This window comes from Dunckerocampus dactyliophorus, chromosome 2 (assembly GCF_027744805.1).
Source record: "Dunckerocampus dactyliophorus isolate RoL2022-P2 chromosome 2, RoL_Ddac_1.1, whole genome shotgun sequence".
NCBI lineage: Eukaryota > Metazoa > Chordata > Actinopteri > Syngnathiformes > Syngnathidae > Dunckerocampus > Dunckerocampus dactyliophorus.
This window is the reverse complement of record NC_072820.1, coordinates 5,110,672-5,135,735: the sequence shown is the minus strand read 5'-3', so window position 1 is coordinate 5,135,735 and position 25,064 is coordinate 5,110,672. Positions and strand designations below refer to the sequence as shown.

At 41.5% G+C, this 25,064-nt stretch overlaps 1 protein-coding gene across 1 annotated transcript in view; it reads left to right on the top strand.

Moving 5' to 3' along the window:
* Positions 1-508: 508 nt before the first annotated feature.
* The window catches only part of LOC129176725 (vertebrate ancient opsin-like), an 81,774-nt gene continuing 57,218 nt past the window's right edge, over positions 509-25,064 (top strand). Inside the window, exons 1-2 of the mRNA XM_054767050.1 lie at positions 509-1,148; positions 13,353-13,681. Coding sequence (XP_054623025.1) covers positions 776-1,148; positions 13,353-13,681 — 702 coding nt within the window. The 5' untranslated portion in view covers positions 509-775. The remainder of the gene's footprint in view (positions 1,149-13,352; positions 13,682-25,064) is intronic.

Here is a 25,064-nt window from a genome sequence, read left to right as displayed (position 1 = left end):
TGTAATACAAATCACACCACTTATGAAGCACTACTGTGGAGTTCCTTTTTTTTTTTAAATTTCCCTATTTGTAGAGGTTTCTCTGGTATCCCAGGGTCAGCTAGGTCCCGAAAGATGTTATTCTTGGTTCTTGGGGGATAGTGAAGACATTCAGCCATCCAGGTCACGGCAATTGGATTTCTTTCCTCGCGTCCTTGCAGAAGTTTTGGAAGGAAGTGAGACCCAACGGGTTCCACAGAGAACAGCTCCTGAAAGCCAACTGTTCATTAAGCAGGTTGGGTTTTAATGTAGTTCTGTCTTGAGCGTAGAGGGTGATGACGGTGATGGTTTATTTGGTCTTCATGGTGCTCTATTCCCGGCCCCCCACCCCCTCCTTTCTGCGGGCCTTACGTCAGCAGCCTGTGAGCGGCGGAGAATGATTTAAAACACGGCCAGAGAGGGAAGGTGTTTGTGAAGACACAGGAGCATCTAGAAAGAGGCAGAGTCTGCATGCAGCCTGCCACATGGTGGAGCAAAGCCTAATCAAACTTTTTTTGGTCATTTTTTTCAACACCCCCTCATTTCATTCACTTTTGAAAAGTTGCACCACCCAGCAAATAAACTGTTACACTAAATCATTGCATTTTTTTTTTATGAAAGGGCAACCCGGTGACTGGATGTGACATTCTTTGTCCACGCACACACAAACAGAGAAACCCAACAACTGTGCTGTAATTGTGGTCTTCTATTAGTATCCAGTTGACGCGTAGTGGCCGCCCAGTGCGCCGCCGCAGCGATGCTCGTATCCAACGTCAGCCTGAGCGGCTGCGCGGGCTTCAACAGCGCGCTGCACGCCGGAGCCGAGGAAGGGCAGCTGGGGGGCGGCTCTCAGCGCTCCACCCTCACTCCGACAGGGAACCTCATCGTGGCCGTGTGCTTGGGCTTCATCGGCACTTTTGGACTTGTGAACAACTTGCTGGTGCTGGTGCTTTACTGCCGCTACAAGATGCTGCGCTCTCCCATCAACCTGCTCCTGGTTAACATTTCCATCAGCGACCTGCTGGTGTGCGTACTGGGGACGCCGTTCAGTTTCGCGGCCAGCACGCAGGGAAGGTGGCTCATTGGAGACAAGGGCTGCGTGTGGTACGGCTTCGCCAACTCACTCTTTGGTAAGTACAGCAACATTTTGTGTGTTCATTTTCTACAGTCTGCGTGGTCCAGGTGACCAAACGGTGCGTCTAAATGACGCATTTCCGCGTTTTATTGCAAATATGATCATATTCAAGTTTGATGCAAGCCGGGAGACCAGCGATTTCTACATGCATGCATCAATAGTTGCACTTTTAATGGGCACAATTAGTAACTTATAAGTGGGCAGAACTGCAAAAGTGCAGTGCAGCAGCACACAATTGGTAATCGAGCGTGCAGCGTTGCGCACCGCGGTCTAAAACGCAGCGACTCATGACGTCTTCTTGGCGAGATGCCTATTTTATTATCTCACTGACAAAGATACTTCCGTGACGGTCTGCTGAACCCATCACGGCGCCCTCACAGACATTTGTTTTGTCATCAGTATGGACTGTGGAGCCTCAAATCCGGGCGCCGAGTGCACACGTTGGACAATTGGCTGCTAAATGTTTGCTACTGGAGTTGAGTGGCTGCGCCTGAGGCAGGAGATGCTCCATCACCCTTCATTTAGCTGTTTGCACTGGGCGGAACGTGCACGTCTGTGGAGCACGCTCCTGGGGGGGGGGTCATGAGCAGGATATATGACAGAGGCAGCATCAGCATATTGGGGCAATTTGCAATAAGAAAATAGAGCCTGATGTACCTTTGCTGGGTGACTGAAATTCTAAAAAGTGGCAAATTCACCTGACACCAGGTCAGGCTGAGGATAAAAAGCTCGCGTGGGCACCTGCATCAATGCTGGAAATATCATAATCAGTGCAGTAATCAGCAAGTGCGTCTGGATTAATTTGAGGACATGTGCATGATGAGTAAAATACTCACTGGCTACAGCATTGGCCAAAGCGAAATCAATACGTAACTAAAATAATAATCCCATGTTTTCAATGACATCAGAGCCTTTTCCAAAGTATAGAGTCATGAGCCATCAAGCCGTAGCATTTTTTTGCTTGTAGCAAATTCATCCAAGTGTGTTTTTATCATTAGTGTGTGCGTATAAGTCAATTTTATGGCAATACATGACATTGCATTTTGGAGATTCGGAGATGCGACCTCTGACAGGGAAAAGCTGAAAGTGAAAAATTGTATACTGTGAGTCTAACGAGTAGTTTGTGAGGAAATAACCACTGATTATTTTCAAAAGTGTTTGTTTTCTTAGCCTTAGTTTGCAAAGTTTTTAATTTGAGATCATACATGAATAACCTAGACGTTATCAATGATGGTCAATTCCATTACATCTGATGGACGACAAATACGCATCTCCTCGTTGTTAAAACGGAAAAGTACGTTGCATCTGTCAGCGCCGTCCTTCTTTATATATTTATCTGGATATTTGTAGCCATTTATCTTGTTTCCATTACTTGTTTCTGCCATACAGGACACATCCATCAATCCACCAAATTTCATGCTCAGCTACTTTGAAATATTTCTCGCAGCTCATCAGTCTTCCCAATAAAAACACGTCGACTTTATGAATGACTTTTAACAGGATCACAAAGTTGATAAAGTATTTACAAGTTTTCCGAAAGGCTTAGCTCCACATTCTTTTACGACCGCATACACAATAAGTTGCAGCCGGCGGTCATAACTTTCCCCCTGTCGAAATTGTTGTGGAGGGACTCATAAATCTTGGGAGAGAGTCTATACGCTGCGTTAAATATCTGATTTTTAAAGGCGTCGCTTCAACTGTTGTTTGTTGCGCCGGAACACAATTTCAACTACAAGTAGTCCCCTAAATAACACACAGAAAATACAACCTTTAGTCATTTTGCCATTTTTGGAGTGGTCAAGATGTTGAAACATGCACATCCAAAATTGGTCCGAACCGGCGACCACATATTCCCACTAAATGAGGGTTAAGTCGAGCCGCGTTAGCCAACGAACTAAAAGGCTGCCAACTCAGGACGTGATTTACTAAAGCTGTGTGTGTATAAAAACACCTGCAAGCTTGACAGGGTGAGCAAAACTGACCTACTAACAGGGCGCAGGTTCTGTCATATGAGCAACATACAACTGTCAATCCAGTTTGCGTGCTTGCCTTCATGAGTATGCAGAATATATGCAGTTTATTATACCACAGAAAACAATGGGAGTAAGAGATGCAAATGTAATCATTTTGCACCAGCCATATAATTAATCAAATCTGAAACCTGTTTGCGGCCGGTGTTTTTGCATCTTTTTTACCACGTTTTTAAGGACAGGTCCACACTGGCACAACATTACGTACGGCTGGTCATTGTGGCGAAAAGGAGGCAGAAAGTTGCGCGTGTCAACCTATTTGGACGAGAAGAAATGGCGAGCTATGGCGTATTTTCTATGGAAAAATGACCTGCAACACTGCATTTTCTTGTGTCTGGATCATTCCAGCCCCCTCACATCCCTGAGCGTAATAGTGTGGATTTCACCTGGCTAAGGAACTATCTGAGAAATGTGTAAGTAGATAACGTTCTAAAAGTATGTTTTCCACATGTTCACATGAATATATAACCAAATAAATTGCAGATGTAGTTAAACAGGTTGTAGTGTAGCACATATTATACAAATACACGACATGTTACAGTGTAAAACATGTATATTAAAAGGACAAAATACACTAATATAGGATTATAATGATGATGAAATGTCTCTGCTGGAGATCACCAGTCTGTTTATTTGCGTCCTCCACCAAGACCTTCAACTCCATGGCTTCAAACCTTATTTTTCGTTTACGGCCAGTCTGTTCTCCCAAACTCTCCATGGTGCCACACGCAATATCCTCATTTAAATAGGGCGGTCCGCATCACTTTTCCGACTATTAAAAATTGCACAAGCAATCATGGTAGAGCACCCGCACTAATAGTAGAGTCGTCACTGCCCACTTCATAGTTCCAATTTTGCCATTTTTTTTCCACAAAGTAAGAGTGGAAGTAAGTAAGAGTATTAATTAATATCTCATGTTCTTTTGTGGTTGAATACAGCCTCTTATTAGTTACAAAAATATGCATATTTAAGCAAATTGTATGTATTTTTTTTCTTGCCTAATTTAAGCATTTCTAGCATAGCAACGGCTAAAATACAAATATAAGGTATTCAGGCAGTCATTCAAAGACGATGCGAATGATAAGTAGCATTCTGCACTGGTCACTAGGTGTCAGTAATGTTACTGTAATGTTCGGTGAGACACACAAGCACTAGCCTTGACCGCCGATACAACAGGCTTTTATTGCAGGTTTGAATTACCTCACAACAACAATAATCCCTATTAACTCATTCAATACCAAAGACGTACTTACCCGTTTTTTAAAACCCAAACGTTCGCTCCCAAAGACATGTTTATACGTCTTTTACGTTTTTTTGCGCGAGAGGCAAAAAGAGGTGACGATGCAACTGCAGACGAAAAGACGTCACAGTCACGGCGGCTTTAAGCCATAAAAACGGCCACAAGGTGGCAGAAGTGCATTTGATCAGAGCTCGGCATGGATCGATGGAGGAGTGTAGCGTGCAGAAGGTTACGCATCGTAGGGAAACTTTAACGCATGCACACGCACACGCGTGCACGCACACAGTTCAGTTCCAAATGTGTTTATGTTGTTTTGATATTTGAGCTGTCACAGAATCAAAACAAATGGTAATAACACCAAAGTGAAAGTTGTGCTTCAAATGTATCTTTTCACAAAAAACTGTTTTTCTCCCTGTTTTTGTTGGAAACTGATATTTCCCTGAAACTTACCTCTGTTCTACTTACTAAAGAACGGAAAATGGTAGAAACAACCTTTTTTTTTCTTAAGAAAGATGAGATTTAAACCTTCTTTTGTTAGGTTCCATGTTTATATAGCCATAGAAGACAATCTTTTATGTGCCTTAAAAAATCTGTCCAAATTGTCTAAAATGGCCCGTACTTGAAGGGGCTGAATTTTGAAAAATGGCTGGGATTGAATTAGTTAAAAATCCCTAATAAGAACGCGGAGATTGAACACAAAACAAGATGCTCATCGAGTCTGACTCATCATTTTCTCCCTTCACTGGCTTTGTGAACTGACCGCCCTTGTGCTGTATTTTATAAAACAATATAGAGACTTAACAAAAGAGAAAATTCCCTTCACTTATGGGCAGCTGCAGTCTGTCAAACTTTGCAAATTGAAAACAGGCTTTCATACTTCCACTTCTGTGGAGATAAGTCGGCAATTTCCAAAACCGGATTACTCCATTTCAGTCATATCCCGGTTAACAAAGTGAGCCTCCAATATATCCGCATGCGCTCACTAACTCAAGTGTTATGCTGAGATTAAGCGTTGAAGATGTGTTACTCTGACATCCACAAGGAGCCAATTTAATAAACCTGACAGGAGTTGGGCTTCTGTGCGCTGGAATAGAGCGGGAGGAGAGTATGTTTGTTGAAAGAGGGATAACTGGAAGACATCATTAGCATCTGCACTGGTTATGGATGAGTTATCTCTCAATGGGCTCAAAGACAGGAAACAGCGAGGAAGGGTCAAAGACCTGATTGGATAGATTGTTTAGATGAAACATGTTGGCTTTAGCTTTGAGACAGACACTGTCAGTCTTCCTCACGTTTTTGTGGTTCTAATTGACGATATGTTAAAGGGCATCGCTGCCACTGACTGAGTTTGCCGTATTCCCAAAGTCTACCATTTACTCACAGTCTTCTGCTTTGTGCTCACACATACGCACATACTCGGACAATTTTGGCCTGGATACCATCCTCTTGGTACCTTTGACCCTTTCACCTCTGCTAACCACCTTTTTGCATGCCTCTCTGCCTGACCTTATAATGTGGAGGTCCAGGAGATACCGTTCCCCCTCCATCTCTATTTGACATCAAGTTTACGTGTCCCTGCATACTGTTGGATTCCCGCTGCCGCCTTGAGTGGACTCTGCACGCGGTCTCTGGATTAACCTTGCAGGGCTGAGGCTACTTGCGGCATACTGAACTTAGATTGCCTCCGTGCAAGCACTCACAGATATGCCCAAACAGCCATAATGCGAGCACAAAGATGGAAGAACATGCACCCATCCACAGGACAGCTAATGCATATCAATGTCACGCAGACACAACACCTGGCTGGAGTGGTGTTAATTTGTTACGACCGTTGAAAAGTGGCCTCGGCGTGGCGTGACAAGCAAGAAGCACGGTGACCCGCCATAAAGGTCTTAGAGGGTTAGCCTGCTGCTCGGCTCATGTAATAAACAGTACGTTACAGGACTATTAAAGACATAAATCTAGTAGGATCACAGCTGTGTTATGTTTTTTTATTGGAAGACAGTGGGATTGGGTATTGCTCAATCCTGTGTTTTTCATTCAATCTGTCTTTTCTCGGATACGTAGTATTAGGGATGGGGTCCAGAGACAGATACTTTCCAGCAGACGCACAAGACAGACACAGCGAGGGATCATCACAGCTGGGGCGGAACGAGATCCTTTCTTTTTCTATCTGATCGTAACGCGCTTGATTTTGGGGAAATTCGATTCAGCTGTTGCCTTTGATCCGTATATTTGATTTGCGATGCTGTGAAGTTGCATCGCCTCAAGCATTGGGAGTAAAAAAAAAAAAAAAAAGATTAACATTAAGCAATCATATTAGTAATTTTGCTTTAAGTAAAGCAACAGCTTCCAAACATGCTGATTAGAGATGTAAATGTGTTGGGCGATTCAATTCGAATCTAGATACACGGGTTATGATGCCATTCAAAAACAATATATTTCAAAAAGGACCGCACGGTGGCCTAGTGGTTAGCATGTTGGCCAACACAGTAACAGTCTGGAGATCGGGAAGACATGGGTTCGATTCTCCCTTGGGCATTTCTGTGTGGAGTTTGCACGTTCTCCGCGTCCGGGTACTCCGGTTTCCTCCCACATTCCAAAAACATGCACTCTAAATTGTCCATAGGTATGAATGTGAGAGTGAGTGTGAATGGTTGTTTGTCTATATGTGCCCTGCGGTTGGCTGGCGACCAGTCCAGGGTGTACACCGCCTGTCGCCCGTAGTCAGCTGGGCTCCAGCATGCCCCCGCGACCCTAAGGAAGAGAAGCGGTATAGAAAATGGATCGATGGCGATTCGCCCGGATTCAATCCAATTCCATTCTACGGTTAATTTTTGTTGATGTAGACATTCATTTTACATGATAAAATAAAGACTCAAATTCTCTAAAAGCGGCATTCTTACAGTATTTTCTAATGTGCAAAAGAGCACATCATATCCCCAAGCATGCTGGAAGGCATGGGTCCCCAACCGCCCAAACTTTCAGCCATAATGATAAAAAAAAAAAAAAACACAGAAAAATTAATTTGTGAATAACTACATAAAATTTTACGTAAATGCATATCAATTTTAATAATAAAATAGTCCCACAGTTTTGCATAAGTTGTTTGCTGGTGTTACGAACGGCCAAGGCCGTGATACAGGAATCCAAAATGCAGAGTCGAATACGTGAAACAGAAAAGGTCTTTAATACAAAAAGGGATAACAAAAAGGTACAAAAATAACACAAGAAACAAAGAAAAAACACTGCTAGCAGGGAGAGCTGGGAAAAATACAGACAAGTAACTAAAAGAACTGCTAACAAAAAAACTAGCAGGAGTACCAAAAATACAACTACTGCTGAGAACGTCAAGCAGGTAGGTAGGTACTTACAAGTGAGCCGAGCGTGGGTCAGAAAGCCAAAACACAATGCACAAGAACAAGCTGGAAGGAGCTGAACAGGGTGTAGCAAAGGGACAATCTGGCACTGAACCTAGCATTGCACACAGCTTAAATAGCACTCCTCAATAAGGCACAGGTGAGGATGATCAGCTCATCAAGGTGCTCAGGAGTGTGCTGCAACAGAGAAACAGTAGATGGCAGTACCGCAGCACACAATCCTGACAGCTGGCCCACTTTGTTTGACGGCCCTTGAACGCACAATGCACAGACAGACTACTATACTGTATTTTCCCCCTTTTTCTTTCACCTCATATTGGGTCCCGAATGCTGATACTATGTGGGAATGCATAAAAGGTCATATTTGATGACGTTTAATGAGAGCTAATATGAATGTTTGTTGGATTTGTGCATAACCCCAAGTTAATTCATGCCAGCAAACAGCGACGTATAAACTTCTCTCTGCAAAACAAAACTCCAGGCTTGTACTGGTGGACGGTGGCTCTGTATTCATTGAATGCTTTTGATTAGATGTTGTTCCTGTCTTAGTTTTACACAACACATAAAATACGATCAAGTAGATTGCTGTAATGTACGCATTGTTACTATTTACATCCATTCTCGTATTCAAACACGGTAAGCTACGGTGAATGCGCGACATCCTTTCACTGTCAGCCCAGGCTCTCGTGTTGTTTAAGAGACGAACTGTGAGCCGGTTACTAGTCTTGCGGGTCTCTACAGTCGATTAATCTAAGGATTTATGGCTGATTCTTATCGATCAAGGGGGATTATCAAACCGGATATCCGGTCGCATCGGTTTATCATTCACAACTCTAATGCTGATGGTAACCTCATGATGTATAAATAGGTGTTTCTGTCATTTAACCTAGATCACGCTGTTTTAGTGAGATGGAACACTGGCCGACCCGCCAAGACACTGCTCATGCTGTTACTGATCCATCTTTTTTCTCTTCCGAACAAATTAGTCAATTGTCCATCCATCCATCCATCTTCCGCTTATCCGAGGTCGAGTCACAGGTCAGCAGCCTTAGACGAGAGGCCCTCTCTTCCCTCTCCCCGGTGGATCTCGAGGCGTTCCCAGGCCAGTTGAGACATACAGTCTCTCCAATGCGTCCTGGGTCTTCCCCAGGGCCTCCTAAACCTCATCCTAACCACTCCTAAACCTCCCCCAGGACTCATCCTAATCAGATGCCCCATCCACCTCTCCTGGCTTCTCTCAATACGGTGGAGCAGTGGCTCTAGTCCGAGTTTCTCCCGGATGGTAATGCTTCTCACCCTATCTGTAAGGGAGAGCCCAACCACCCCACGGAGGAAACTCATTTCGACTGCTTGTACCCGTGAGCTTGGCCGTTCGGTCGCTACCCAAAGCTCACGACCGTAGGTGAGGGTAGTTAGTTGTGTGGCATTCATTGTTGAAAAACTGAGGCAAACTGGAGCGCATTACTTGGTTGATACAGTTCGTATAAAATTCCCTTTTCCATAGGCTGAGCCTATTTGTAAGAAAGAATGAAAGGTTGTATGATTTGAAATAAATAACATTTTTATTGAACTGCTAATTAGGTAGTCACAGCTGGGTCACAGCTGTAATAGGCAGTTTTAACTGATGCTTTTAGTGAGCTCTGTCGGTTCAGAAGAAGAGTGTTTGCATGCTGAGGTGCATATTTTGTGGTGTTAATGCCAATTAGGCATGGGCCGATGTGAGATTCTGACGGTATGATAACCTTGGGCAAAAATATCACAGTTTTACATTCCCAGTATTATAATTACAGCTCTAAAATGTGTTATTTGGAAATATCTACTCAAAAGAGAAAAGAAAGTCAACTCAAAACAGTCATTTTTAAACCATATAATATAACACGATGAAAGCGGACCACATGTATTTAAAATAAATACCAAAGAATAACTGAAATCAATCAAATGCAGTTGTCAATGCTTTCTACTGCGGCTAATCACGCAGCTCAAGTCACAACACAATAAATATTTTGTAAGTAAAGAAAAAAAAAGCAAATTTATACGCGGTGTAGAGTCATCCATCTTAGAACTGACTTGACTCCACCTCTGAACTGACTCGGCACCAGCACTAAATGTTGGCTACAGTGGAAAGGAGGTACAGGTAGTCCTCAGCTTACGTACATGATCCGTTCCTAGATTGTGATGTATGGTGTAAGTTGGATCTTATACCTAAATTATATCGAAATGAACTCCCAAGTGACTCACGCTGTACATCGAACACATCAAGGACGTGCTGATGTTGTTTTGCCGCGTTTTGGCCGACAGTTGCCTGGTTTGTTTTTGCAATAAAGAGATTGTTGATGGACCGCCTCGTTCTTTATCCTTCCACCATCCGGGTAGAATAGGGCTGGGCGATATATCGATATTATTCATATATTGATATTTCTTTTAAGTACCATATCAAAAACAAGCAGATTGTTCATATCGATATAGACTGGATTTGCTTGCAACTCTTGACTGAGGTCTCACTCATCACTCTGCACTGTCGTCAGTATGAAGGAAGCGACAACATCTGCGGTGGACGAATGGGTCCGAAAAGGAAAAAGCAGTGGCATTGTAATAATGGTAAAAATTGTATTCAGAAAGTCAAATAGTTTTTCTATGCTCTAACTACAAAAATATTCCATTTATTAATATTGTATCCTACTTTGCGGAAATTCGCTTATCGCCGTTGGTCTGGAACCAGTTAATCGCAATAAATAAGGGACGACTGTTTTTATAGAAAAGAAGATACATGTAAAGATCTCTGCAGTTTTGGAGAACATGTCACGTTAACCCAAAGTAATAAAGTTCTGCTCTAGGACTTTCCGACATCTAGTTCATGGTCCAAAGAGTATATAAGGCATCATACGGCTCCGTTGTTAAATGCTATCACTCTAGGAAAGAATACAGAACATTCACGGCATGGACTGGCATGTTCCTATTTGATAAATTGGTCAGATCATTATTTGACATCAGGGGATGAGAACATCACGAACTTATCAGACAGGCAATCAAGGCATCACTTTGATGGATGGACTACGCTGTTTCAAGAACCTCTGATATAGCAAAATAACATATACCAATCAGTAGTTAAATTTGACCTTTAGCGAAAGGTACATTCAGAAGGACTTCTGCCTGAATATGAGAAGATAAAGCGCCCACTCTTTGATGATTAAGTGCAGCCTGAGAACAAATGACAGCATCAGCCAGATAGGAAAAAAAGCAACTATGAGTGGATTGCAAGGAAAATGAATGAAAACATAAACTGGGAACTTGTTGCTGAGTCAATCAGAGCACGTCAAACGTGTGAGGTTGCGAAGCCTTGTTGAGTTTCTCATATTGCACCAAGAGAGATACCAAACACACAAGTAGTCTTTTGCAATCCATAAAGTGAAACTGCAACATTCTGTAAATATACTGTGAATGTACTATAAAATCATTGTATGTGTGTATGGCACAAGCCACTTGTGTATTTAAATGTATTATTCAAACCTGCCAAATGTCTGGGGCATCTTTTTACAAGCAGTGTCCTGCACAAGTCCACTTAATTGCCAGTAAAAATCAATGAGCTTGAAGGACCATTTCATGGAACATAATGCCCTCAAAACAGAATACAAACAAAATTAAAATGCTGGGGGGTCAGCAACACTGAGCTGCAGCCTCAGGTGGCCTGAGCTTTATAGTGGTAGTAAGAGTGTGTGTTCAGTGAATAACTTATTGATTTGAAGAAAAAAAAAACTTTCAAGTCTTGTGTTTAATATTTCACTGAATAGCTGCTGTGAAGTGGGAGACATTGGAGTTACTGCTGTTTATGGTTTGCAAGTACTGTGGATATGCCTGTTGCTTAGAGATGGAAATGCTGTGGGGCAGCACGGTGGAGCATGCGGTTTGCACATCTTCCTTGTAGCCAAATGATTCAGGGCTTGAATTGACTCTGTGGGGAGTTTCCATGATCTCCCAGTGCTTATATGAGTTCTCCGGTTTCCTTTGTGTGTAAAGCATGCATGTTAATTGAATGTGGCTCGCGATTTTGTCGCTGAATGTGAAGACCTGGCAAATGTGTTGGAAGGGTATTGTCTAGTTATTATCTGATACTAGTGCCAAATCGGTACTTTTTGCACTTGGTTCTCACATCGCTTTCAGAGGATCTGGCAGATCTGACCTGGCAGTTATTTGTACCGCAGTGTTAAAGAGTTTACTGATTTCCGACCATCTGTGAACATGACGGTCCCTGACTGTGTGTGGCTGCGTGCAGAGAGGACAGTTGAGTTCACTGATGTCGTTCTGGCACGGTTCGACCGACAGTGTCGTGGCAGAGAGGTGGATCCAAAGGCAGATTTGGGAGACAGATCTTGGGTAAGCCTTGATACCTGAGCAAAGGTCGTTACACAGACAATGAGTCCATATAAACAGAGGTGTTTAAAGACGGCAGGCAAAAGGCGTAGTCCAAAAACAGGCAGGCAAGAACTATGAATGCTAAGATGTGACATGAAGTATAACAAACTGGGCAATGACTGATAAACTAGAGGGCATGATACAGACCAGGTAATGAGCAGTAATGAGGAACACCTGTGCAGCCGCAGGCAGGCAAGGGGAGGTCCAAGAAGAGGGCAGGCATGGCAGACAGTAGCGTTAGTCTTTTAAATCAAAGAGACTGTTGATCAAACCACCTTCTTGTCATCCTTACAATGTCCGGGTAGACGTTACGGCACGATCTTTATCCTTAATGATGGCCAGGAGAGTCGAGGGATTGAGACAGGTGGGGCCAATATTGAGCACATAGTGTGTACGTAACCCTGAAACAACGTAACAAAGAACGCTGTAAACTGAAGACCACCGGTAATCGTTGTTTGTCTAAATGATTTCCTCTGGAAGTAAGCTGTGGTAAAAAAAAAAAGTTATTTTGTGTTATTGTCATTTAACATGGCTCACACCGGTCACCGAATCATATCGTGGTTCAGCTAGCATAGGTTTACTTTCCACACAGTGACTATGTAGATGTGAGTGTGAATTAGAGCTGCAACAGTTAATTGACAAATTGATGATTAATTGATGACGACTGTGGTAGTCCATTAATCGTTTTTCGATTTAAAAATGTAAATCTTCTCTGATTTTACTTTTTAATTTCCTTAGTGATCCATGGAAACAGACCTATTAACATTGTGTTTTTGACAAAACAGGATATTCTTTTTTGATATGTGATATGATATACTACCAAACCACTAACTGTTTGTGTTTGGTTGGTTTGTCTGGGGCCTAACCGATTACTCGATTAATCAAAACAATAAGCTTCAGATTAATCAACTAAGAAAATAGTCGCAGGTCTATTGTGAATGGTTGTCTCAGGAACTGCCCTGTATCCTGATGAGAGATATAGAAAATGAATGGATAGATGGCTTTATATATTGAGAAGCCATATTAAAAAAAAAGACACTTTGTAAAGTGGCATTTTTAAATGTTCTTCGATATCTGTTACTACTGTCCTCTATGGTAGCAGTTTATGATGCAGCTAATTATCTGTTGTCCCACTGTAGGTATCGTGTCCCTGATCTCCCTGGCTGTCCTCTCCTATGAGCGCTACTGCACCATGATGACTCCCACTGAGGCAGACTCCTCCAACTACTATAAGATCGCCTTTGGCATCATCCTCTCTTGGGTCTATTCCCTCATCTGGACCGTGCCTCCACTCTTTGGTTGGAGTCGCTATGGTCCAGAAGGGCCCGGGACCACCTGCTCTGTGGACTGGAAGGCCACGACGGCAAATAACATATCTTACATCATCTGTCTGTTTGTCTTTTGCCTCATCGTGCCGTTACTGGTGATCGTGTTCTGCTACGGGAAGCTGCTGTGTGCCATCAGACAGGTGAGTTGGCTTCATCATCAGAATCTGTGCAGGTGAGCCCTAGTGTACCTTCACCTCTTAATGTTTTAAACAAATGCACCTCCACACACATTCTTTGTACACCCCAATATCCACAGCGTACATAACGAAAAGTAACTAAGTGGACACTGCCCTCCTTGTTGACCAGAGAACGCTGAAAAAACTAACTCAGAAAATGCATGCCACTGCCTGTGTCACAGCACTGTGGGAAACTCTATTGAGCGTAGCCGTGTAGTACTTCAGACAAGTAAACTGAACTTCATGTGAAATTATGACTTTTGCATCAACGTTTGTTGAAAGATCCATTCAACTTGTACCATTCAATTAAAGGGAATTAATAGGGTTGTCCGGTAATATCGGCCCAATATTGCATAAAAATGTGATCAGTATTGTTTTTTTTTTCTAAAAATGACAACCGATATTAAAAAAATGCTGTATAGATGGACATTTTAATGTTCACATGGCCAGGATGACACCACAGTTTGTTCACATACAGTGCAAGCCCACCTCCTTTACGCTTTCCACAGGCTCTTGTGTTCCTGGCCGCTCTGACTGTAATGAAGTCGGCTAGCTCCTCACGTTAGCCTCTGGGAGGCTAGCTGTTAGCCATTCAGTGAGGCACAAATAAGCTGCGCTCCCTGAAAGTTCTTGCCAGCACGTCGATCTCGCTCAGTAGTAAATTCACGTTTCCCATGATAATGGAAGGGACTGAAAGCTTGAATCTCCATTTCCTTGCTAGCCGCTTGACTTTCATCCTAGCCCCGGTGGTGCCGCCTTGATATCAATGGAATCACAATGATGCTGGATGTCATATGTCACGGCACGTAAACATGTGCTTGAATAAACAAACAGAGCTGCTTGAAACAGCCATTCGCGGCGCCGGTGTTAACGCCACAAAAAATAATACATACATACATACATAGATACTTTATTACTCTCCAAGAGAAATTCACATTTCCAGCAGCTCTGCAAAAATGTCACAATGAACTTAATCACAAAATAAAACAGCCAATACTACAAATAATAATAAATAAATAATAATACAAATAATACTAAAAATAGAATAAGAATAAATACATAAAGGAATAAATACGGAACACATCATGTCACATTTGTAGTGCAATATACATAATAAATAATAATAATACATAATAATAATAATAATAATAATGCCGCACGGTGGTCTAGTGGTTAGCACGTTGGTGTACCCCAGGGTGTACCCCGCCTGTCGCCCGAAGTCAGCTGGGATAGGCCCCAGCATACCCCCCCGACCCTAATGAGGATGAAGCGGTATAGAAAATGGATGGATGGATGAATAATAATAATAATAATACATAATAAGGTAATAGGTCCAGTCCTGTCCAGTCCAGTCCTTCCACGACAGGAGATATGTGATGTTACACATATCGGTATGGGTTGACATCGGAATTGGAAGTTGAGAGTTGGACAATATCGGCATATGGGTTATCTGCAAAAAAGGCTATATGGGACATCCCTAGTAATTAAAGTTTTCAGGCTGATCAGGGACTTGAAGCGCGAGCACAGAGTCGGTTTGGCGTCACTGCAAACAGGGGAATTGTTTCACAGCTACCACAGGAATGAAACGGGGACAACTAAATTCAACGTTTCATTTGCACACGAGCTGCAAGGGTGAATTTCAGCTAGCGCGCAGTCTTTTAACCTCATCGAACAAAAACTGTCGGTAACAGAGGAAATGTTGCGGTGTTAATCAAATAAGGAAATTGCCTTGACCGCCACCATCTGTCTTTTTTTCAGACAAATATTTGTGCCAACTTCTGTCCTGCAAACCTCAACCACAGACAACTGCAGTTATTGTGTAAACACTTCTTTGGGATAATGTTTTTGCTGATTTATTGCATTTAAAAACTATATGTTCTGACCCTTTTAGAGCTTCACTAATTATGGAGGCATTGACTGAGTCCAAAGCACACTAAAATTACTGTGCTGGCTGGCACTGTAAGTCAATAAATTGAGGGTTTATGTCAGACGATCTGTATTTTATGGGTCATGTGACGAGTGATTTGGGAGTTAAATATTGTGATCTTAAACTTAATATGAGCAGAGCCTGATTGTTTTCATTTTGTCAGCAATAGATCTTGGGACATGGGAGCCGCACCGAGTGTTCGACATCAGTCAAATCATAATTTTAAAATGAATTATAATTACAAAAAAAACCTTTTGTTTGAAAAACCAGCCAGCCGTTCTCTATCCCTCTAATTCGTTTCAGGGCTGTAATCACATTCGCATTCAAACTGACTAATTATCAGTCATCAATGAACATCCAGCACCTCCAAGTTTATGTCCGTGGTTCTCGCCTGGAAAAGGGTGCCATCTCTGGGTCGGGGATGAGATCCTGCCCCATGTGCAAGAGTTCAAGTACCTTTGGGTCTTGTTCACAAGTGAGGGAAGGATGGAACAGGCGAATTAGTGCGGCGTCTGCAGTGATGTGGACTCTGCATCGGTCCGTTGTGGTGAAGAGGGCGATGAGCCAAAAGGCAAAACTCTTAATTTACTGGTGGATCTATGTCCCTACCCTCACCTATGGTCATGAGCTTTGGGTGGTGATTGAAAAAACAAGATCGCAGGTATAAGGGGCCAAAATGAGTTTCCTCCATAGGGTGGCTGGGCTCTCCCTTTAGAGATAGGCTTTGTCATCCCAAAGAAACTGGAGGAGCTGCTCTTCTGAATTTAGAGGAGCCAGATGAGGTCGCTCGGACATCTGATTAGGATGCCTCCGGAACGCCTCCCTGGGGAGGGAAGACCCAGCACACCTTGGACAGACGATGTCTCTTAGCTGGCCTGGGAACACCTCAGAATCCGCCGGGAGGAGCTGGACGAAGCAACCAGCGAGAGCAAAGCTTGGGCTTCTCGTCTTAGGCTTCTGCCCCGGCCACCCAACCTCAGATAAGTTTGGGTTGGCAGTTGCATCAGTTGGAAATCAATTGGAAAAACACTGGAGTATATTACCATATTACTCAAATAGTGGCCCTGTCTCAGTTAATCCCCGACAATACATGCATTTCCCCCAAAGATGTTCCCCCCCAAGAACATAAACAGGTGGTAAGATTAAAGAGTTAGTTGAACCCATTTGTTAACCAAAACAGCAGTACCCACTGAGGCACATACTTATTTTCTTCACAGAAACCCAATCCCCTATATGGATGAGTAAATAAACACCCCTGACAACTAGGAGGAAAGGGGGGACAACAGAATTTGCATGTGTCTTTGTTTTTATCATTTCTAGCATTAGTCTGTATGCTCCAACGTGACAGTGGACTGGATGAGTTTTGTTATATTGTGCTACGTTGGTCAGAGCATGACACCGTGCATAAATGCCCCCCCCCAACAAATAATGGCATAATGGTTGAACACCAAATTGTATCACTGTCAAGGCATTCAAATTTCCTTTTTCCAAGTATTAACAAGCTAAGCGGCTGCTAACAAGGATGTTTTGTCATAAAAATATAATGAACAACCCACGCTGTGTGTTAATAACACGACACACCGAGGCAAAATTTCTGAGAATAGTGTATATTTTACGTTAACCGAAAAACACGCCTCATATATTTGCATGAAGTGTTACAGAGGGGTTTGCCAGTCCCTACACTGTAGTAGGATGTAACCAACGGTTGTATTTCACACACTGTCCTGGAAGAAAATGTACAGAGACAGCATGGGAGGTACTTGTCTCTCTCTCAAGGGAAAAAACACACACACACCCACAGTTCACACTTTGAAAGAACAAGTCCCAGAGCAATTTTTCTAGGATTACAAGCTCCTCCGTCTGTGAGCATCCTGTCGTTCCAGATAAACAATGACGTGATTGTTTGTTTGCATCAGCGCATGTGTCTTTTTCTGATAAAATTGCCCAACAGTAGCCCAACATTGACACAGCAGAGCAGCGAAATGAATAACGGCCAACAGTGTGGCCTTCCTTCATTGACGACGTAAGAAGTATAGACGGTGTGTACGGCGTGTTCTGTCTTCCGCGTAATAATTGTGAAGTTGTTCCTTTCGATGTTCTTCTTTTTGTCCTGTTGTACAGATTAGATCTCTGTAATAATAGATAGCGAAGAGTTCTTTGTATGTTTGAAAAAAGAACCAAGAGGAAGGAATAGTGTTTAGGCCATTATTACCTTATGCTTTTTTTCAACCCATTTCTCCCTCTCTGTTATTTGTTGCTTTATCTGCCGATATCTTCCCTGACTGTACATAAATGCAATGCCACTTTGTCAGCTGTTATTTGAGGTGATACTGGGTGATATCATTTGGGACAGATTAAAAGCAAACTTGCCCACTAAATGCAGAAAGAGTAGAAATCCCTTATCTAATAATGTGGCACTCCAGTGAACAGTCAACCTGGGGATCACTGAGATTTGAGTTTGGACTGAACTCCAGATGCAGGCAGAGGTCGATGAGCGGAAGAGAATATGAAGGAAATTTTCCTTCCTCGTGTTCTAAAAAAAATATGAGAAAAAAAAACCTTTTAAAAAGGACAACCGTCAGGGTCAGGAGGGAAAATGTGTCTTGCTTTTACACTCTTCCTGGTGTATGTCAGCGTTATCGCCTCGCCTGCCCTTGCCCATTCTCTTTAAAAGCAAGTTGAGGTTTTATTGCCTTAAAGGACACAGGCTACAGAGGTGAGTTGGCCTCTTAAGTGGTACCTCCACCAGGGATGATCTCAGATCAAATGCATTGCAGTGGCGCTTCAGCTGGCTTTCATCCATACAGGTTTGCGTCATTAATCTGTTCCAGAAGGTCGGACTCTAACCAAAACGTACTCTAACCGAATCACTTTTGCCCATAAGAAATAATGTAAATCCATTTAATTCATTCCAGACACCCACAATTTTGAACACAAACATTGGTTATTTTGCAGCCATGATCAATGAGAAAAGCAGAGACTCGTAACTGTGTTAGTTAACAAACAACGACGATGAGGATGTCATAGGTGAGCTGGGGGACAATGAGTTCCAGTTCCGGTTTCCATGCTAGCATGATGCCAAGAGGGATGTTTTGTGATAAAAATATGTTGCGAACACAGTTGAACTCACAACAGTGTATTAATAACACAAAAAGACACGCGCCATATTATGCTGACCGAGTAATATAAGGCATTTTTGCGTCAATTTTCGACATAAACCGAAAAATACGCTATCTGGGGCATACGCTGAGGTTCCACTGTGCAGCAACACTTTTCTACTTAAGTGGAAATATGCCACCGTGTCAGGGGTGGCTCCTCCTCCTCCAAATCAATTCCGGCGGCGCTTGATGTGAAAAATTCAAACTGCGCATTAACAGAGATGCAGGTCGGTCGGCTTTTTTTTAGTACATCATTTCCATTTTTTTCCCCGCTTGCAAAAGTGCCAAAAAGTCAGCCAAAACAAAAGAAACAATCGAGCAAAATGAGGGGAGTACAATAAAAGTGACTGTTGTTTCAAAAAGATTAGTTCTAGCTCAAGCAACCATGGACGTTGCTTCAGTCATCATTGTTTACTTTTAGTTCACAAGCTAAATAGCTAGTCAACGAGGGTTGTGGTTGCTCATACTCAGGAAAACACTGCCCTCCCAGCATTTGGGAATGACATATTCCAGTTAAAATCTTGATTACATGTTGTAAAACTGGGTCAAACTCAAGGCCCGGGGGCCGGATTTGGCCCGCCATATCATTTTACATGGCCCGCAAAAGCCTTGCAATAATGCATGTCAAAAGGACACTTATTTTAATATTATATAAAAAAAATTGCATATATATTGTAATTTTGTTATTAATATTAATTTTTATTTTTCATGATTTTCCATTTTACTTTATAGTATTGTGAAATTATATTTATATTATTGTATTTTTATATGTATGCTGTAATTTAATATTTTTTACTTGATATAAATATATTTAAATAAGTGAACATTTTAATATATAAAATATTTTTACAATAATTTAATAAACATTTACAATAAATAATAAAATAATACATTAAAGTAAAAACAAAATATTACTAACAAAAACAACATAAAAATGTATTTTTTTTTTTTATCAAAAACACAATCTTTCTTGCTAAATGTATTTGTTGTCAATATTGACAGGAAACCTTATATTTTTTTGCTGTCAAATCCAATTAAAAATGTCTATTTTTTAAATTAGTTATTCATGAAAAATGAATGTAATGATTATGAACGAATTTCTAAAATAGAATTATGAATGGCGAATCTGTCAATGTTGCTGTTCCTTGGCAAATAGCAAACAGGATGCTGTGAGCTGAGACCGCACTAGTAGACATCAAGCCCGGGCCAAAACATGCATTCGAGTATTGGCATGCTGACGGTCAATTGTTAGGGCTCCAGTAGTCCTGCTGTTGGGTGTTGCCCCCCACCCACCAATTTTTGTCCTTCTATACTGGGCTGTCTCCTGCTATCTCCTCGACACTCTGTAAAAATGGCCATGTATTTGCAAATGGTGATTAATCATGAATAATTAATTTGAAAACTGCGATTAATGTGATTAAAACATTTAAATGATTGGACCAACCTAATTATTATATTTTTCGAGTGTTAGTTATTGCAGAGTATTTATTCTCATTATTATGCACTGATAGATAGTAGCTGTGTCCTTCACACATCCCAACATCTTAGCCCCTGGTCTGAATTAAGCAACTCGTATACTTTCTTGTGATTTTTTTTTGCAATTTTCTCAAGCACGACAATATTTCTTCAACATCCTGTAGGCTATTTGACACAGTTAGACATGGCGAGGAGGGGGGGTCGGTGGGATGGGGCATGAAGATATCAAGAGAAAGTGAAGCAGGCTAGATGAAAGAGAAGGAGGGGTGTAGGTTAGCTAGTTTGGGAACCCCACTGGGACGGCTGGCTGCCGATTCTGTGAGGCCCACATCAAATATAGTGACCTTGTTGCGGTCATGTGGTAAATATATTTGCCACAATCATTTTTAACCCCCCCATCCTCAGAGTCTCAGGCCATTTGGTAATGTCAACAATTTGCTTTCATATCACCCAAAGTAAGCACAGGCCACTGGGGGGCATTTTAATGCAAATTAGACATTAGGTGCACTTGGCATCAAAAAAGTGGAACTTGCGACCCACCTTCCTTATCATCAAGTACAAAGAATAGTCTCTCTGGAAGGGAGGATATTCTTGATTCATGGGGTATCATGCATCATTCATGTTTTTGCATGACGTACACAAATACAAAAACACTGAATGTTATAATTGCTTCTAGCTAGAGTGGTGCGAAAAAGTGATTGCCCCTTCCTGGTTTCTTATTTTTTGCATGTTTGTCACACTTTAATGTTTCACATCATCAAACAAATGTGAGCATTAGTCAATGACAAAATAACTGAACACAAAATGCACTTTTTAAATGAAACAACCAAAATTACCCCAGAGAGCGCAGTGGTGACTCATCCAACAGGTCACAAAAGACCCCACAACAACATCCAAAGAACTGCAGGCCTCACTTGCCTCAGTTAAGGTCAGTGTTTATAATTCTACCATAAGAAAGACACTGTGCAAAAACGGCCTGCATGGCAGAGTTCCAAGACCAAAACCCCTGCTGAAGAAAAACAACATTAAGGCTCGTCTCGATTTTGCCAGAAAACATCTTGATGATCCCCAAGACCTTGGGCGAAAATACTCTGTGATCTGACGAGACAAAAGTTGAAGTTTTTGGAAGGTGTGTGCCCCATTACATCTAGTGTAAAAGTAACACCGCATTTCAGAAAAAGAACATCATACCAACAGTAAAATAGGATGGTGGTAGTGTGATGGTCTGGGGCTGTATTGCTGCTTCAGGACCTGGAAGACTTTCTGTGATAAATGGAACCATGAATTCTGCTGTTTACCAAAAATCCTGAAGGAGAATGTCCGGCCATCTGTTGGTGACCTCAAGCTGAAACCAGCAATATGGGGAAATAATTACAAAGCAATCTTCACTCCCTCACTGTACTGCAAAAAAGATGGGTGAGGATCATTCATAATGCCAAGTATAGAGAACATACAAACCCTTTATTTTTAAAATCGCAGATATTAAAATTTGTGGAATTAAACTATGGAACGGATTGAGTAAGGAACTCAAACAATGTACAGAGATGAGCAAATTCAAAAAACAATACAAGCAGTTGATGTTTGCTAAATACAAGGCAGAAGAGTCTTGATCATCACAATGATTGTTCTGTCAGGTTCGTTATTTTTTTTGTTTTGTTTAAAAAAAAGAAGGTTTGTTCTTTATTAATATTTATTATTATTATTATTATTATTATTATTATTATTATTATTATTATTATTATTATTATTATTATTATTATTATTATATATTTTTGGGGGTCTTATCGTTATCTATTATGTATTATTCTGACTATCACAGAAAACATGACATGGAATGCAGGAAGTGAACAACATGTACTGTACTAGATGTAGAATAGACGGGGGGGGTAGGATTAAATACGCTTTGCTTCTTCCTACTCCTTTTGGACATGTGGAACTGTGAAAGGATGATTCATGAGATGTATTTCATTGTAACCTTCATGTTCAAATAAACTAAACCAAACCAAACCAAACCAACTTGGGTTCTGCAGCAGGACAATGATCCAAAACACACCAGCAAGTCCACCTCTGAATGGCTGAAGAAAAACAAAATGAAGACTTTGGAGTGGTCTAGTCAAAGTCCTGACCTGAATCCTATTGAGATGCTGTGGCATGACCTTAAAAAGACGCTTCATGCTGGAAAACCCTCCAATGTGGCTGAATGACAACAATTCTGCAAAGACGAGTGGGCCAAAATTCCTCCCCAGCGCTGTAAGAGACTCAATGCAAGTTATCACAAACGCTTGATTGCAGTTGTTGCTGCTAAGGGTGGCCCAACCAGTTGTTAGGTTTAGGGGGCAATCACTTTTTCACACAGGGAAATGTAGGTTTGGATGTTTTTCTCCTTTAATATTAAAAAGTTTCATTTAAAAACTGCATTTTGTGTTGAGTTGTGTTGTCACTGACTAATATTTAAATTTGTTTGATTATCTGAAACATTTAAGTGTGACAAACATGCAAAAAATATGAAATCAGGAAGGGGGCAAACACTTTTTAACACCACTGTATTTTAAATAAGTTAAGCTTCCTTTAGTCTGTGTACCACTTGACCTTCAAATGTCATGAATTGGTCTTTTAACAGAGTTTTGCATAAAGTTCCAAAGTTTCGTTTTGTGAGGCCACATTGACATTGACCTTTGGATGCCATATTTGAATCAGCCTCGGTCCAAAGAGGCCTCCTGCCAAGATGCAATAAAATTCCTTCCAAGTGTTCCCGAGTTATCATGTTCTTGTTGCTGGAAAAGATGACAGCTCACAGTAACCTTGACTTTTGCCTGTCAAAATCCAATCGTTTCATCCATATGTGCCAACGTGTGCCAAATGTGCGGAAAGTCCCGCGGGGCGTCTAAGAGTACTTCACATTCATGAAAATAGGACAACTCGGCCACTTGTCGAAGCGCTTGAGAGTGCAGCCACATAAAACCGACATGAACGCATGTGTTCTCAATAAATACTGACTCTCTGCAATCATTCGTGTTTTCAAAGTAAAACCTCAACAAAAAAAGAAAAAAAACAACTTGTTTTTTCAATATTTGGATCCGGACCTAAAAAGGTAAAAACAAATAACGAATGTTTTTTCCAATTTCCAATTTTGTGCACATCTGGAAAATGAACAAAACGGACAACGGACAGTTGTCCTGATTCCGTTTGTATTTTTACGCGTGGACATGGGCATGTTTGTAAACAAACGTAGAAGAAGACAGAGGACCGGATTACATGTTTTAAAAGTATAATACATCCCTTCCGGGTGAACTTAAAGTCTCAAACGGAATCACGAAAAATGAACTTTTATGTGCTTGCAATCCCTCTTTTTCATGTTTGAGTTAATTAATAGATGTAAAATGAGGGAAAATAGAACAATCCTTATCCTGCTGCTGCTATCTCTCGTCTCCGAAGAAGGTCCAACTTCACTTCTGCGTTCCACAGCTTACAACAAATCAAAGTTCACCACTTTGTCAGACGGCTTGTATCACATCGAAGTCGAACGACAGGACAATCACCCGTTATCCGTTTTGCCCATTCTCAAATTGTGCACAAAATCGATCATCGGACACACGTTGGTTATCCATTTTTTTTCAATTTGGGTGTGGAAACAAATGTTTGAAAAAACACGTTTTTTTTTTTTTTTTACTTTGGATTTATTTTGAAAAAGGAATGAATTAATGATACACGAATTGTTTTTAGCAGCCATCTTAGTTTTAGTCTTTTGGATGAAAAAGCTCATTAGTTTTAGTCACATTTTAGTCTTTTTTTGAATGTGATACTTTTAATCCAGCCTTATTTGACAAAACCTCAAAAGGTTTTAGTCTAGTTTTACTGTATTTAACAAAAAAAAAAGAAGAAGAAGAAAGAAAGCAAAACAAAAATACCTTTTGATAGCTTAGCTTTAGCTTATGAACCACAGGACCGGCACCCACCCTGTACTTAAGCTGTCCGAGCTTTCTTTCCGAGCAATGGCCAAAATTAAAATGTACCTGTACTGTTGGGTTTGTTTGTTTTTTATTGTTAAGCCAAGTATGTTGTTCATTTAGACTCATGAGGAACAGCAACAGGTCTAATGCTACATTTCCCTCCATCATGAAACACTTCTGCCTCCGCCACTGCCCTCCATGTTTCAGTTTCTCAAACATGAGTCAACATGACACCGCATTACACGAAGAACCCCGCATGTTCTACACATAATAGTAACACACACATAAGCTAAGGGATTGACGTTAGCACAACAAAGCTAAGTCTTGCCTGAAGCTAGCTAGCAGCTCATTTCAGGCGAGCTGAAACACCCGCGAAAGTTGGTGAAAACACTTTGAAACGAATGGAAGCCGTTAGTGCGGCTGTGCGTGTACGACTCAGGTTGTATGAGTGTGTTTACACCGTGTTGTGTTTTACCGCTTGTTAGTGTAAAAGAGCGTTTTACGATGCCTGCTGACGTCGTGCAAGTTCTGAGTGAGATAAGGACGGGAAGCGCATTTATTCTCGCTCGTCTTCACCATCAGCAAACATTCTCAACACACGCAAAACACTTCCGGCCTTCAAAATAAGTTCGCCACATCCTGTCTAGTTGTATAAATAAAAGAAGAGTGTCATAAAAATATCTTACGTTAATAACGCAATTGGAATTGCGTCGGTGACTATGCCTTCCTTAACCGCAAGCACGGGCATTAAAGTTTGCTGAGGGTATTCTACAGTAGTATTGTGTACAAAGGATGACAGACCATTGGACAAGTTAGCGAAGCCGCATCCGTTTCTG